This window comes from Siphateles boraxobius, unplaced genomic scaffold, assembly GCF_051911475.1.
Source record: "Siphateles boraxobius isolate OS27281-9 unplaced genomic scaffold, OSU_SipBor_1 9, whole genome shotgun sequence".
NCBI classification, from domain to species: Eukaryota; Metazoa; Chordata; class Actinopteri; order Cypriniformes; family Leuciscidae; genus Siphateles; species Siphateles boraxobius.
Window position 1 is genome coordinate 23,205,065 of NW_027509219.1, and position 16,301 is coordinate 23,221,365.

The following is a 16,301-nucleotide window of genomic DNA, read 5'->3' on the forward strand; positions in this document are numbered from 1 at the left end:
ATATTTTTTTCGGTGCAAAACTTTTTTTTATACGGACATACATTTGTCAGTTACATTTGTCAGAACGAAACAGATTTTTCAGTTAATGTAAATGTTTTGTAAGTGTATTATGGGATTCGTGACCACGAATTTACAATTACTTACTAATACCTCAGCATGTTTTACTAATTTGTAAGTAAATCGTGCACACAATATAATAATTTGTTCCCCTGTTTTTACTAAATTGTTGCCATGTTGCTAGAATTCGTTCTCTCATTTTGATTTAATTAAATTTGTTTAACATGGCCACTATTTACTAAAACGTAAAGGGAATGAATTCTTAATTCGTGACCAGGATTTAATAAAACGGGAAAATGAATTCTTAATTCGTGGCCACGATATATATATTTTTTTGTCCGCATGACATGTACGGGGCTGCGTACTTATCAATTGGAAAGTTTTCTTTAAAAAAAAATTAAAAGAGAAGCTGGGAAATTATACAGCAATAATGTAACTGCAAAGTTATCAAGAATAGAGTTAAGAGTCATCAAGAATAGAACAACATTCGGTGCAATTACCAAGAAGGCGCAGAGCATAAAGAAACTGATGAAGTAGACAATGGCAAAGTTGCTGCCACAGGTGAATTCTTCACCAGGCTCATAGTCTGCCTCTGGGTCACAGCGTTTCCCTGGAAGACTGGACAACATGATCTCCTGCCATGCTTCACCTGTTGCACACCTGCACATGAAGAGCACATACATTACATTTATGCAGATGCTTTTATCCAAAACAACTTGCATTGCATTCAAGGTATAGAAGTATTTACATTGCTAACACCATGCTCTACTGTTTGAGCAACAGAAAAACACACTCTCTCACCTGAATAGAAGCAGCACAGCCTGCGGAAAGGTCTGAAAGTTGTTATTCCTGTTGATTTGCGTGTGGTCCTGCATGGCAATCTTTCCGAATGTCTGACGAAGAGAGAAATCATTCATTATTTTTTTTAATTGCTCAACAGTTGTTCGTCTGTTTATTTAAAAAAAATAACCAAAATAATATAAACGAAAATTATAATAATAAAATATGTACAATAATATATACATTTCCACAGCCTCTAATTACCTGCATTCCAATCACAGCATAGATGAAGAAAATCATAGCGATCAGAAGAGCAACATACGGCAGGGCCTGAGGGACAAAAAGAATAGTACAAATTTAAACTAAATCACTTGCTCAAAATATGAAAAATATTTTTGTAATCATTGTCTTCTGACCTGGAGTGATTTCACGAACGTCCAGAGCAGTGTACGAATGCCCTCCCCCTTGCTGAGTAGCTTAACCAATCGCATTACACGAAACAGGCGGAAGAAAGTAATGGATACACGAGAACTGTCCTCTGAGCTCTAAGGAGAAAAAAGGCAGAAAAATGCACATATGTGCCAAACAGGAAACATATGTGATTCTAACTTGTGCATCAACTATACGTAAGTGAGCTAATGTCTGGATTAAAGACAATTATGATCATCATTAGAATCTAAGGCTCAAAAGATGGTTGTGACAATTTTTTTTATTTTAAACAAATTATCGCTGAATTTAACTAAAACTGCTCAATATGCTAAGTAATCTTTACTATTTTAACTTTTTGATATCTATCATTTGATTAAATAAAAAAAAGAGAAACTCACGCTGAACTCTGTAACTACAATGTCCACCACACTTCCCACAACAATCAGAGCATCAAAGGAATTCCATGCGTCAACAAAGTAATGCTGCGAAACGGGGGGAGGGTGTTAAATATCAACCAGATATTAGGAACAGCACACTTAAAAAGTTCAAGACTAACTTAAGCTTCAGAATGAATGGTTTGAAAATCGACGGTAGCTTATTAGCTAGCAAACACATATCATATCTGCAAGTGAGTGAAAGGACTGACCCGGAGTCTGAGAGCCATCAGTTTAATGATCATCTCCACAGTGAAAAGGCCAGTGAAAACCATATTGAGGATGTCCATCACGTGACTAAAGAACTTTGACTGGTTATAGTGCTGTGGAAGCATCCAGAAACAGTGTGATTCTACATTTAGCATTTGACTCAATATCAGCCTCAAATCATTTTTCCTTCATTTTTCTAATTCATAGACTTGTACATTTAGATTTATGTCAGTACAGAAATGTATTTTTCAAATAAATCAGTGCCACAGACTTCTGTCTTCACATGTTGATGGTATTATGCCATTTTTAGACATTTTAACTATCAGTATGTACAGGTCCTTCTCAAAAAGCAGCTCATGAAAACCCAAAATTCCTATCTCAAAAAATGAGCATATCATGAAAAGGGTCTCTAAACGAGCTATTAACCTAATCAGGAAATGGGCTACAGGTGCCGCATTCCCCAGGTCAAGCCACTTTTGAACCAGAAAGAGCGGCAGAAGCGCCTGACCTGGGCTACAGAGAAGCAGCAGGTCCCCCAAGGTCTGGAATCGGTCCTTCTCCACAATCTTCCTCAGGGTCCGGTCACCTTTTCTCGTTGTGCAGCGTTTTTTTCCACACTTTTTCCTTCCCACAGACTTCCCACTGAGGTTCCTTGATACAGCACTCTGGGAACAGCCTATTTGTTCAGAAATTTCTTTCTGTGTCTTATCCTCTTGCTTGAGGGTGTCAATGATGGCCTTCTGGACAGCCGTCAGGTCGGCAGTCTTACCCATGATTTCGGTTTTGAGTAATTAAACAGGCTGGGAGTTTTTAAAAGCCTCAGGAATCTTTTGCAGATGTTTAGAGTTAATTAGTTGATTCAGATGATTAGGTTAATAGCTCGTTTAGAGACCCTTTTCATGATATGCAAATTTTTTGAGATAGGAATTTTGGGTTTTCATGAGCTGTATGCCAAAATCATCAGTATTAAAACAATAAAAGACCTGAAATATTTCAGTTAGTGCAATGAATCTAAAATATATGAAAGTTTAATTTTTATCATTACATTATGGAAAATAATTAACTTTATCACAATATGCAAATTTTTTGAGAAGGACCTGTATATGTATATTAAATGTATATTATTAAGAAACAATCAGTTCACTGACTTCATATAATTCATATAGTTCACCCCAATAATAACTATAAAGATAACTATAACGCTATAAACGCTATTTTAGCGTCCACATCAGCGCATGATCGTTCTGTTTATTATAATCGGTCTCTTTAAATGCTCATGCTTTTTAAAGCAGGATGGATTCTGATTGGCTGCCAATGTTTTTATTGTTCATCAGCTGGAAAAACAATCATTCTAAAAGTGATTCCAACTTCTGTTCCGTTATTGATATAGTTGATTTTGTGGACTTTGCTATTCTTTTACATTTAAAATTATTTTTTAAAACTAAATCTTTATCATTATTGTTATAGTTATCATCCTTGGTGTGAACAGGCCTTTTGTTTAATTAGTCGATTGGTAATGCTGATATGACATGAACGCTCCATAATCCTACCACACAGAACTTCAATTTCTCAACACTATTTCAGCACTGGCCAAAAGGTTCATGTTGGATTTCAAGAAAGCTCATATAAGCTCAGATTCAGAATACCAAAAATAGATGTCTTTGTCTATGGTTCTACATGCTGATTATACATCTTTTGAAAGAGTTGTCAGACTCAGCTGTTTACCTGCACAGCCAGAGTAACAGTGTTGAGGAGAATCAGCACAAACATGATGTACTCAAACCCCGTGGAGTTGATTATAGACCAGAACTTGTACTGCACTGGGTTTTTGGGGATGTACAGCTTCAGCGGCTGGGCCTTTAGGGCGTATTCCACACACTGTCTCTGCAAATGACAAAAAGAAGACATAGTGTGAGAAAATATACATTGGACTGGTGCACAACTCAACTCAAATGGGCAATTATTCAAAATGAGAAGTGAACATGAAAACTTCTATACTTACTCTTAATACACGTTTCAGTTTTTATTATAAACAACTTATCTGTGCATGATACTCCAAAGAAAGAAATATGTGTCCCTATTTAAATATATATAAGACATACACTACCGTTCAAAAATTTGGGGTTGGTAGAATTTTCAATGTTTTTGAAAGGAGTCTGCATTTATTTTGTTAAAAAAAATTTTTTCTATTTTAATCTATTTTAAAATGTAATTTATTCCTGTAATGGCAAAGCTGAATTTTCAGCATCTCCAGTCTTCAGTGTCACGTGATCCTTCAGAAATAACTCTAATATGCTGATTTGGTGCTCAAGAAACATTTCTTATTATCATCAATGTTGTGCTGCTTCATATATACTGTAAACATATATATATATATATATATATATATATATATATATATATATATATATATATATATATATATATATATATATAAGGATTATTTAAAGAAAAGAAAGTTCAAGATCAAATTAATGAATACAAGTATTCATTTCTAAAATTCTTACTTAGCCCAGGTTCTTGAACAATAGTGTATATTACATTACGGAAGTAAAATTGGTTGTGAATTTTCTCTCAGTAATGCTTTCTTCAAACCTGATTTTTGTCTAGCTCACAGTTCTTGAACTCAGCCTCTCCCTGTTCACGGAAAGTGATGATGACAAAACCCACAAAGATGTTCATCATAAAGAAGGCGATGATGATGATGTAGATGATGAAGAATATAGAGATCTCCACGCGGTAGTTGTAAATGGGGCCGTGATTCTCTGCATTGGCATCAATGGCTTTGTAGAGCAGCCTGAACGAGGAAAAACAGGATGTGGAGCATATTGTATAAACATGGCCATGGTGACCTTCAGTGACATATGGAGGAAGATGATGGAGGGGCAGACTCACGCTGGCCAGCCCTCGAAAGTAGAGACCGTGAACAGGGCCATCATTCCCATCAGTACATTATCGAAGTTGAAGTCGCTGTTGAGCCAGATCCTCTCTTTCACCATTGGATGACTCACATCTCCGTCTTTATACACCACAAATGTGCCCCTGTGTGTCACACACACACACATAAATAATTTGTAGGCACAAATGGATGCACAAACACTCATGACACATAAGCATGCATGTTGCCCAAAGGCACACACATGTGGTTAACGTAAGAACAGAATTAAAATGTAATGATAGACGCGGAAATATGACATACTTGCACTGTTCTGGAGTGTTTTTCGCTTCATCTGTGCAACGATAAAATTTACCCTACAAAATACATCAGTAATGACGCATTAAAAAGTACATTCACACATAATATTTATGCTGATGTTTAATTTCTGAGAGCACAGGAGGTACACAGCCTTTTTGTGTGTGTGTGTGTGTTTTACCTTGAAAAGCTGAACACCAATGCAGGCAAACATGAACTGAAGTAGAGTGGTGACAATCATGATGTTCCCGATGGTCTTAATAGCCACAAACACGCACTGTACCACATGCTACACACACACAAAAACACAGTCATCAGAGAAATGGAGTTTACACCATAACACTGATGTTGAAAATGAAAATGAATTACATGAACATTCAAAAATTTGGGGTCAGCTAAAAAAAATAAATAAATAATAATAATACTTTTATTCAGCAAGGATGGATTGATCAAATTTAAATTTCAATTAGTTTATGGTTAAATTTAAATGGATCAAAATGGACTGTTTTTACATGATTATGAATGATATTTATTTCTGTTCAACATAGCATCCTGAAAACAAATTAATCATGGTTTCCACAAAAATAACAAGCAGCACAACATTGATAATAATAAGTAATTTATCTCGTGCAGATCAATAAGTAATTTATCTTGTGCAGAAAATCATAATATTAGAATGATTCCTGAAGGATCATGTGACACTGAACATTTCTAGGTTTAGCTTTTTACAGCATTTTTGATTACATAAAATGCAGTCTTGGCAAGTGTAAGAGACTTCTTTCAAAAACATTTAAAAAATCATACGGACCCCAAACTTTTACTTAAAATCTTAAAAGCTTAGAGGATGTAAATATGAAGAGAAAGAAGGTTATTTGGGGAAATTAGGGTTCCTGGAAAGAATGGGGAAGGTTATAATTAACAGAAATATTGTCAAAATTGGTCATTGGAATTACATATAAACATTCCTCTGAAACTTTTGCCAAGAACTTTGATTTGTTACATGTTTGTGACAGTAGGAAAGAGGGGCGGTTTAAACCTGCGTTTTTGAGACTGTCTTTGGTTCACTGTAGTTATAAAGGGGTTATCGGATGCAAAATTCACTTTTATATGGTGTTTGCATATAAATGTGTCTTTGCAGTGTGTGGACACAACCACCCTATCCATTTCCTCAAAAAGTCTAAATACTCTCAATAATCAGGTCGTTTGAATTTTCTGAGCACTATGATGTCATATTGCTCATGCTCTGCCCACGACCACTGACGGACTGTCCCGTATTAGCATATTTCTGCCCTCAGCCATTCAACGCCCCCCATGGAAGAGAGGAGTGGGGTGAGCAGTTGCTCATCATCATTTAAAGAGACATGCCCTGAAACAGGTCACTGTGAACAAAGCTGTTTTTGAGGAGGTAAAAAGGGTGATTTTTTTACACAACCATTGAGGAATTTTAACCAAAGTATATTATAAACTTTACATGAACACCCTAAAGAATCATACCAACTTGTTGAAAATGGGCATCCGACGACCCCTTTAAGGAGAAAATACTCAGCAATAGTGTTGACATGAATTTTCACATGGTTTGTCTTAAAAGCATATCAAAAACACAACATAGACATATACACAACATTAAAACTTGATTTTCACCACAGGGCATACACACAAAAACACTAAAAGCTGTACCTTGAGTCCTTTGGCTCTGTTTATTGCTCGAAGAGGCCTTAGTACTCTGAGCACCCTTAGGATCTTCACTACAGAGATGGCACTTGAACTAAGAGAGAGAGAGAGAGAGAGAGAGAGAGAGAGAGAGGTTTAACTTTTTATATGTGGACTTTTTCTTCATTGTCTCTAAAATGTAATTTTTATTTATTTTTTACATTTGCATTCAAAGTGTGATAGAGCACTATGTACTTTTTTCCACCAGAGGGCGATATATACACTGATGCATTCATCAGATATCACAGCTCACCTGTTTACACAAACTATAAACAGGAAACTTTTGATGTCTGTATGAGTGTGGTGGACTTACTGTAAGAAGAAGGAGACCAGAGACACACTGACCACCAAAAGATCCAACAGATTAAACCAGTTTCTACAGAAGGAACCCTGATGGAGGAATGCGCCATGCACTGTCATCTACAGAGAGATAACGGAACAAAAAAGATGGGGGCATTTCAGTGTAGCAACACTTCTGTTGCTGTTATCTTATCGGTTTGAAATCATTACAAAAACTATAGATTGATTGATTGACCGGTACCTTCAGTAAGATCTCCACAGTGAATATGGAAGTGAAAGCATAGTCAGCATACCCCAGAACCTGTAGAGATAAATTCAGTTCTCCTAATATGAAAAATTATGGTACTGTATGTACAGTAGGATGTATGTGACATGTTTATTTGTGTACCGTATACGTGATTTAGACAAGTAAGACACAGTCCTGGATCAACATCCTTTGTTCTTGAAGATTTCCACAGAACAATCCGAGCCCTCAACATAAGGTTTTCCGAAACCCTCAGGGAAATAATAGGTTGATAAGCATGTTGTTCAAGCCTTTGACTCCAGTCTTGACCCCAAACCTCAAATCTGATTGGTTGATACCAATGTTGTTCCAGAACTAACAAGGATTCTGATCCAGGAACATGTCCTACTTGGGTAAGTCATATTAAGCTATGCGTGTGTGTGTGTGTGTGTGTGTGTGTGTAATGGTCAGCTGATTGAAGGATGGCTGTCACTGAAGAGCCAATAAGGTCAACTGCAGTAAATAACTATTAATGATCCTGCATGTGTGTGCAAGCAAAGAGGAATCTCACATTGTTCCTGAAGGAGTGAGCTCTGATAGGATCCTCCGCAGCCAGAGAAATGCTGCTGAGAATGATGAAAAGCAGGATGAGATTAGTGAAGATGTGGTGATGGATCAGGATATGGCAGCCCACTCTTATCCTGGAGAGAGACACAAAGAGAATTGTGGTCAGCTGTGTGTTGGCTACGTGGTCCAAAATTCAATATGACTTTATTTTAATAAAAAAAAATTGCCACGCTGCTTGAGAAAAAAGAGGCATTTATGGTCATGAATATGCTGTATTCGAAACCACTCATTCACTATTCAATACATAATGAGTGTCACATGAATGAAAATTAGTGCATTTGGATGCATTTCCAGACAATATTATGCAATTTGCAATATGTTAAATATGCAATGCATCTCAAATGACAATAAAAACTACTTGAAATCTGATTTGACATTCCAAAAATGTGCTTTTGTTCGTAAACACTGGATTTTGACTTGTTTTGGCTGTTATCAATACAAAAATAAAACATATGAGGTAAAAAATAAAACATAAAACATTTAAGGTCAAATATGATTTTTGCTGTTTACCTTAATAAAGCCAAAGAGATTCTAATCGTTTACTGAAGACAAGATGACTGACTGTTATTTCTGAGGAAAATGCACTATAAGAACTTTACTATAAGAACTATAAGAATCTAGGAAGCCAAATGTTTTATTTTATTGACGAATACCTCCAGAACTGACACATTCACGGTGTTAAGCCATCTAAATTAAAGTATGACGTACAAAATGTCCATGTTTGAGAAGGAGTGAGTGACAAACAGCAAACTAATTCCTCTGGCATAATGCAGAATATTGATTTATACCTGGTAAATATAAATAAATATGGCTAGTATTTTGGACCATGGTTGTCTACATTTGATTATAATGCTGTAAAAAATAAAATATTGTTTATATATGAAAAGAAATTGACACAATGAAAATATTTATATTCAAATTTCTAATTTTAAAGGGATAGTTAAAAATATACATTTTGCCATCATTTATTCACCCTCATGTCGTTCCGAACCTGCATGACTGACTTTTTTTCTGCAGAACACAAAAGAAGATATTTTGAAGAATGTTGACCAGACTTTCATTGCATGAACAAAAACAAAAACACTGAGAAAATTCTCTTCTTTTTTGTTCCACAGAAGAGAGAAATTCATACAGTACACATTCGAATGACATGAGTAAATAATGAAAGATTTTCACTTCTGGAGTGAACTATCTCTTTAAATGGTCAAGCATTGAGTTTGTGATTAAAACTGCACACTCACGGGTTGGTCTTGCTGAGGCAGAAGAACGCACTGCCCTCTGGGATTGGTAGAACTTTCTCTTTAGGAGGAGCAAAGTCAGCAACATTGAGCTGAGCTTTCCCTTCTTCCAGCGGAGAAGGACAGAAGGAAAGAGATATAGACAGAGAGAAACTGAGTTAATGAGATCACAATCTAGCTCATTCACCACTTTACCCTTGAGAAGCCAACACTAAACCTCAGGACACTCCAGAGGGACTCTTAGTGCATCCTAGGATAAGTAATTACGGTCACAAACGTCTGCTAAATAACTACAAAACATTTTAGAATTAACAATCTGTTCAAACGCAATATGGCATCTAGTATTCATGGACTTCACCTTCATCATCTCCCTCCACGTGCTCCTCTTCCTCCTCCTCCTCCTCCTGCTCGTATTCATCATCCACGTCCACCTGTTGAAAACAAAATGAAAGATTGACCTCAATGTGATGATTATTCAACAACAACGGCAGAAGAGTTGGATTTCCATACCTTCACCTCTCCATTCTCTGCTTCACCATCAACCTGTTCTCCCGCTCCCTCTCCTTCTCCCTCTTTTTTTTCTCTGTCAGGATCAATAGATCACATATCACAATCTTTGTTTTTGCATATACAGTGGGGTCCCAAATGTCAAAAATCATTTGTCAAAAATGCTTCTATTTAGCATTTTTTTTAAATAATTTAACAATTTGAAAATAACAATTATAGTAAATTATTATATGTTATTATATGCAATTATTATATGTTGATTTAAAAAAATTACAAATAGAATGTCTTAGTATTTGCTTTGTCTCAATTTTGCTTTAATGAAAGATCTTTCTTATTCATCAGAATGTTTTACTTTTTGTTTTTGTTTTCAGGCTTCAATTTCAATCCCATACTTTCACAGTGGACTTTTGGACCCCATATTACATGTTAAAGTACGGTAAATGTATTCATTAATTATGTAATATTTATGGCAGTTAGAAAGAGAGATTAGTTGAGATTATTTGATCTGAGATGATTTAAAAACACACTCATTCTTCTTATTTTCTCCATCGCCTCCTGCTAAGTTGTCGACAGCGATGGCCAAGAAGACGTTCAGCAAGATATCTGAGAGAGCGGAGGTTAAGACCCAACAAACACAAAAATATAACAAACCACATCCAAAAGCAACAACAAAACACAGAAATTAAGATTCCCTTTCAAGGGAACTTCGAGCTGCGTCAAACGCTGCGGGAACGCCCCTGCGTTGTGCGTCATGAAGCACGTATGGAATCAGCCCAATGGAGAGATGAAACGTCATAGGCGGGTGACGTCATCGACCAGGAAACTATAAAGCACCCCAAAAACACAAGCGCATTAGCTTCTGTGCTTTCAGTCGCGCTACATGTGAATCTGTCCCTGTGTGATATTGTCTGTCTTACATACCCTGCACCACACAAACAATTTATCCCTATATATATATATATATTGAGAGATTATGGCGGATGAACAGCAGTTTAGAAAGTGTGTTCCTCCCTGCTCGCGTTATTTAACGAGCGGGGATACACATGATCTTTGTGTTGTTTGTTTGGGAGTTCAGCATGCCCAGTTTGCTCTCGAGGGAGCAGACTGTGAGCATTGCGAGCGTTTGCCGTTAAGGACGCTCCGCTCCCGCCGATCGCTCTTTGAGGAGAGCGGTTCGGTGCGCGCTCCCCGCGGTTCGGGTCCCGCTTCTGCCGAGGCAGAGCGGCGGCGCTTATCGTGGGGATCGCAGATGGATCTCACAGCGGGGTTTAAGACGGGCTCTGCCTTATCTCTCCCTTCACCTGTGAGATCCAGTGCCTCAGTCCCGGGTTCGGAAGCACGCGCTGCGGTTTCTTCCGCTCGGGCTGAGGCACCAATGCTGCAGCTATCCAGTTCTGAGGAACTTGATGTTGTTAGTGTTGAGGGAGATGTGGAGGATTCGCCACCCCACACTCCTGAGAGTGATGAGCTTATGGAGGTGTTAACAAGAGCTGTTGAAAAACTTAATATTGAATGGCCAGTGACTAGACAGGAGTCTGTTTCTAAATCAAAGTTGGATGAGAGATTTTTGCCGTCACGTGTGCAGCCTCCACGCCGGTGCCTGCCGTTTTTCCATGATCTCCACACCGAGGTGTCGAAATCATGGAGAAAACCGGTGTCATATAGAGTGTTGAGTCCCCAGACTTCAACATACGCTAATATTATGGGAGCCAAGGCTCATGGTTATGGTGCTTTGCCTCGTGTGGAAGAGACGCTTGCGAGCCATATCTCCCCCGAAGCAGCATCATCTTTTAAGGCACCGGCATTACCCACCAAGCCTTTAAGAAACACTTCGGCTTTGGTGGGTAAAGCATATTCGGCAACAGGTCAGGCTGTGTCATGTCTGCATACTATGTCAATCTTGCAGGCATACCAGGCTGATCTGCTAAGGGACATGAGTGAGAGTGAGGAGGTCAGTACTGACGTAGTTCGCGAACTGCGTCAGGCTGCTGATTTATCCCTGCGTGCCACCAGAGAATCGGCCAAATTAATGGGTCGTTCTATGGCAGCTCTGGTGGCCGCAGAAAGACATTTGTGGTTAAATCAGACTAATATTAAAGAGAGAGAAAAAGCTTTTCTTTTAGATGCTCCTCTTTCTCCCATGGGGTTGTTTGGTGATGCTGTGAATTCAGTTATCGATAAATTCCAAGAAGAAAAGAAACAAACTGCAGCTTTTAAAAAGTTTCTTCCCCTTAAAGTTCATGTCCCTGGGGCTGCTGGGCGGGAGCAGCCCCGGCCGTCTTCGAGCTCATCACATAGAGCGCAGCAGAGGCAGAGTGTCGCGTCTCGTGCTCCCCCTGCTGGACAGTGGGCTCAGCCGCGACACTCTCAGCCGAAGCCTTCTCCCAGTAGAACTGATCTGAGGACAGTTATATTGGCTAAGAAGGCTTCGGCTAAGAAGAAGTCCTGACGCCAAGCCGTTCAGGATGCTGAGGGTGGTCCCCACCGAGGCGGAAAGGTGTTCACCTCTTTTTACGGTGCCCGTTCCTCCTCGGTGCCCTCAGGGGCTCGTTCTGCCAACCCCGCCTTTATGCCGGGGCACAGACGATCCCAGCGAGCGCTTTCCCGAGGGACGCTCGCTCCCTCTGAGGAGGGTCTCAGAGCGGTCAGACCAGTTGTTCCCTGCCGGTGCGCCGTTTCAGGGCGCTGCGTCTGCTGCTCAAGTTACACCAGAGGCCAGTCTCGAGAGGCTGGTACCCTTAGTAGAATTTCTGGCAGAGTGGAAAAGCCTTCCAAAAATATCTCATTGGGTCCTGCAGACAGTAGAAAAGGGTTATGCTATCCAGTTCAGGTGTCGTCCACCAAAATTCAGAGGGGTTCTGCACACAGTGGTGGGCCCCGAGCAGGCTCTGGTATTGGAACAAGAGGTGAAAACGCTCCTTCAAAAAGAGGCTATAGAACGGGTTCCTCCTCCCAGTTTGGAGTCAGGTTATTACAGCCGATATTTCATCGTTCCAAAGAAGGATGGGGGGTTGCGTCCAATTTTAGACCTGCGCATATTGAATCGCTCGGTAGGGAAGCTAAAATTCAAGATGCTCACTATCAAGCAGATCGTGTCTCAAATGAGGTCCGAGGACTGGTTTGTCACGATAGATCTGAAGGACGCATACTTCCATGTGTCCATCCTTCCACAACACAGGAAGTTCCTGAGGTTCGCCTTCGGGGGCGAGGCGTACCAGTACAGGGTTCTTCCGTTTGGCCTAGCTTTATCTCCCCGCACTTTCACGAAATGCATGGATGCAGCACTAGTGCCTCTGAGGCTTCAGGGCATTCGTATTCTCAATTACATCGACGATTGGTTGATTTTAGCTCAGACCGAGCAGATGGCGGTTCGGCATCGAGATGTCGTCCTCGCTCATATCAGAAAGTTGGGGTTGAGGCTGAACGCAAAGAAAAGTGTATTATCTCCTTCCCAGAAGACCACTTTTCTGGGTGTCGTTTGGGATTCGGTATCGATGCGGGCGCGACTCTCTCCGACCCGCATCGCTTCGATTCTCTCAGCTGTGAAACAAGTGAAGCTAGGCCAGCTACTCACTGTCAAGCAGTTTCAGAGACTGTTGGGTCTGATGGCAGCAGCGTCCAACGTTATACCTTGCGGCCTGTTGTACATGAGACCGCTACAGTGGTGGCTCAGGACCAAGGGATTCTCCCCGAGGGGAAATCCGCTCCGCACGTTCAAAGTCACGCGGCGCTGCCTTCGTGCTCTGGTCATGTGGAGAGAAACTTGGTTCCTATCCAAAGGTCCTGTGCTGGGGGCTCTTTGTCGTCGCATAACGCTAACGACGGATGCTTCCCTCACAGGGTGGGGGGCGGTCATGAGTGGTCGCCCAGCCCAAGGTCTGTGGCAGGATCATCATCTTTCGTGGCACATAAATTGTCTAGAGATGTTGGCTGTGTTTCAGGCTCTGAAACACTTCCTAACAGACCTGAGAGGCCATTATGTGTTAGTTCAATCAGACAACACGTCGGTGGTCTCTTATATAAATCATCAGGGGGGCCTGCGGTCTCGCCGGCTTTACAAGTTGGCCCGTCAGATCCTCCTGTGGTCCCAAGGGAAGCTACTATCTCTGAGAGCAATGTATCTCCCTGGGTATTTGAATGTGGTAGCAGACTCCCTGTCGAGGCAGGGGCCGAGGCCAGGGGAATGGAGACTCCACCCCGAGGTGGTGGAGCTCCTTTGGTTGAGTTTCGGTCGCGCCGAGGTGGACCTATTCGCTTCCAAGGAGACCACTCATTGTCATCGGTGGTTCTCCATCACTCTTCCAGCCCCCCTGGGGTTGGATGCTATGGTGCAGCCGTGGCCGAGGTCACGTCTGTACGCCTTTCCCCCGATTGCTCTGTTACCAGGAGTTCTGGAGAGGGTCCGCCGGGACGGGGTCAGTCTACTACTAGTAGCCCCGTTCTGGCCGGCCCGAGTATGGTTTGCGGACCTGATTTCTCTCCTGGACGGTTCTCCTTTGGAGCTCCCGGTCAGGAGGGATCTACTCTCCCAGGCGGGGGGCACGATACTTCACCCCCGCCCAGAATTGTGGAAACTGTGGGCTTGGCCTCTGAGGGGGCCCAGCTCATAGACTCCGGTCTCTCAACCGAGGTTGTTGAGACCATTCTTAACTCCAGAGCTCCATCCACGAGGAAGCTTTATGCCTTGAAGTGGAAACTTTTCACTTCTTGGTGTGGAGAACACCTGCAGGACCCAGTTAACTGCCCAGTGGGTGCAGTGCTGGAATTCCTGCAGGAGCGCTTCTCCACAGGGTTATCCCCCTCCACACTAAAGGTGTATGTGGCGGCACTAGCTGCTTACCACGTCCCTTTCAGTGGAGTTTCTCTTGGGAGACACCCGCTTATAACTCGTTTCCTCCGTGGCACTTTGAGGCTGAGGCCAGCAGTTCGTACGAGGGTGCCGACTTGGGATCTGGCCATTGTATTAGAAGGTCTTTCCCTAGCTCCTTTTGAACCTATCGAAGAAGTTCCCGAGAAGTTTCTCACTTTTAAGACTATCTTTTTGCTTGCTATCTCTTCACTAAAAAGAATCGGAGATTTGCAGGCTCTGTCGGTTTCACCCTCGTGCCTGGAATTTGCACCTGGCATGGTTAAAGCTTTTCTGCATCCTAGACCAGGTTACGTTCCTAAGGTTCCTACTAATATTGTTAGACCTACGGTTCTGCAGGCTTTCTGTCCTCCTCCATTTATGTCATCGGACCAGGAGAAACTTAATTCACTCTGCCCTGTTAGGGCATTAGACGCTTATGTCCACAGAGCTGCCCTGTGGAGGAAATCAGAACAACTTTTTGTATGTTTCGGGCCACCCAGGAAAGGGTGTCCGGCGTCTAAACAGAGAATGAGCAAGTGGGTGGTTGAGGCTATCTCACTTGCTTATGAGTCGGCTGGCCAGCCTTCACCTTTGGTTGTCCGAGCTCACTCTACCAGGAGTATGGCTGCTTCTAAAGCTCTTTTGTCGGGGGTTTCCCTGAGTGATGTTTGTGATGCGGCTGGATGGTCTTCACCGCATACTTTTATTAAGTTCTATGACCTAGACTTAAGCTCTACCCCTGGGGCACAGGTGCTCTCGTCCTCTGTGCGCTAGTCTCACATGACGGTCATTTGGTCCTATGGCGACGTGGGTATTCGCGTTCCCGCAGCGTTTGACGCAGCTCGAAGTTCCCTTGAAAGGGAACGTCTCGGTTACGTATGTAACCCTAGTTCCCTGATAGGGAACGAGACGCTGCGTCGCTCCGCCATACTCCCGGCACTCCCGTTAGCGCTTCCTTCAAGCCTATCAGAAGCTAATGCGCTTGTGTTTTTGGGGTGCTTTATAGTTTCCTGGTCGATGACGTCACCCGCCTATGACGTTTCATCTCTCCATTGGGCTGATTCCATACGTGCTTCATGACGCACAACGCAGGGGCGTTCCCGCAGCGTTTGACGCAGCGTCTCGTTCCCTATCAGGGAACTAGGGTTACATACGTAACCGAGACGTTTCTGATGGATGGTGAGATATGTTTCGTTTTTAATCAGTGAGCAATGACATCTGTTACTTACTAATTGAAAATAACTGCATTCCAACTCAAACAGTAGTGTATGGCATTAGCAATGCAAAGGATATAGGTTCAAATCCCAGGGAAAGCATGTATACAACCCAACTTAGGACGCTTCGGATCAAAGTATTTACAACGCATAAATGTAAATGAATTAAACTGTTGCTGTTAATTTATGATATCACATACACAGAATTAATGCATAATAAATAAGCCAGTGAAACTGGTTTCAGAGGGAAAGGATACAGTTACCACAGATGAACAAAATCACAAAGTAAAGACAGACGATCATTCCAGGGAAAACCGGGCCACCGTACGCCATGATACCATCATACATCACTACATTCCAGTCTTCACCTGTTAATATCTGTAGAGGGAGGGGAAAAAAACTAAATTTAACACAAAAATACCTCAGATATAAAATATTTTTTAAACATGGACAAACTTTATTTTATACTTTAAAAGCATTATGTTTCTTTAACAATAAGTTCTGTTTTTATCTGTGTACTGTTTTTCTTC

The 16,301-nt window shown here is 41.3% G+C and overlaps 1 protein-coding gene across 1 annotated transcript in view; it reads right to left on the reverse strand.

Moving 5' to 3' along the window:
• cacna1fb (calcium channel, voltage-dependent, L type, alpha 1F subunit) overlaps positions 1-16,301 on the reverse strand; it is a 55,047-nt gene that overhangs the window by 15,427 nt on the left and 23,319 nt on the right. Inside the window, exons 16-35 of the mRNA XM_077224089.1 lie at positions 16,029-16,149; positions 10,236-10,311; positions 9,712-9,784; positions 9,560-9,632; positions 9,205-9,307; positions 7,908-8,037; positions 7,355-7,414; positions 7,127-7,233; positions 6,781-6,868; positions 5,285-5,392; positions 5,110-5,162; positions 4,806-4,952; positions 4,506-4,707; positions 3,636-3,794; positions 1,913-2,023; positions 1,665-1,748; positions 1,254-1,382; positions 1,102-1,167; positions 859-950; positions 558-717 (exon numbers count right to left, since the gene is read on the reverse strand). Coding sequence (XP_077080204.1) covers positions 558-717; positions 859-950; positions 1,102-1,167; positions 1,254-1,382; positions 1,665-1,748; positions 1,913-2,023; positions 3,636-3,794; positions 4,506-4,707; positions 4,806-4,952; positions 5,110-5,162; positions 5,285-5,392; positions 6,781-6,868; positions 7,127-7,233; positions 7,355-7,414; positions 7,908-8,037; positions 9,205-9,307; positions 9,560-9,632; positions 9,712-9,784; positions 10,236-10,311; positions 16,029-16,149 — 2,142 coding nt within the window. The remainder of the gene's footprint in view (positions 1-557; positions 718-858; positions 951-1,101; positions 1,168-1,253; positions 1,383-1,664; positions 1,749-1,912; positions 2,024-3,635; positions 3,795-4,505; positions 4,708-4,805; positions 4,953-5,109; positions 5,163-5,284; positions 5,393-6,780; positions 6,869-7,126; positions 7,234-7,354; positions 7,415-7,907; positions 8,038-9,204; positions 9,308-9,559; positions 9,633-9,711; positions 9,785-10,235; positions 10,312-16,028; positions 16,150-16,301) is intronic.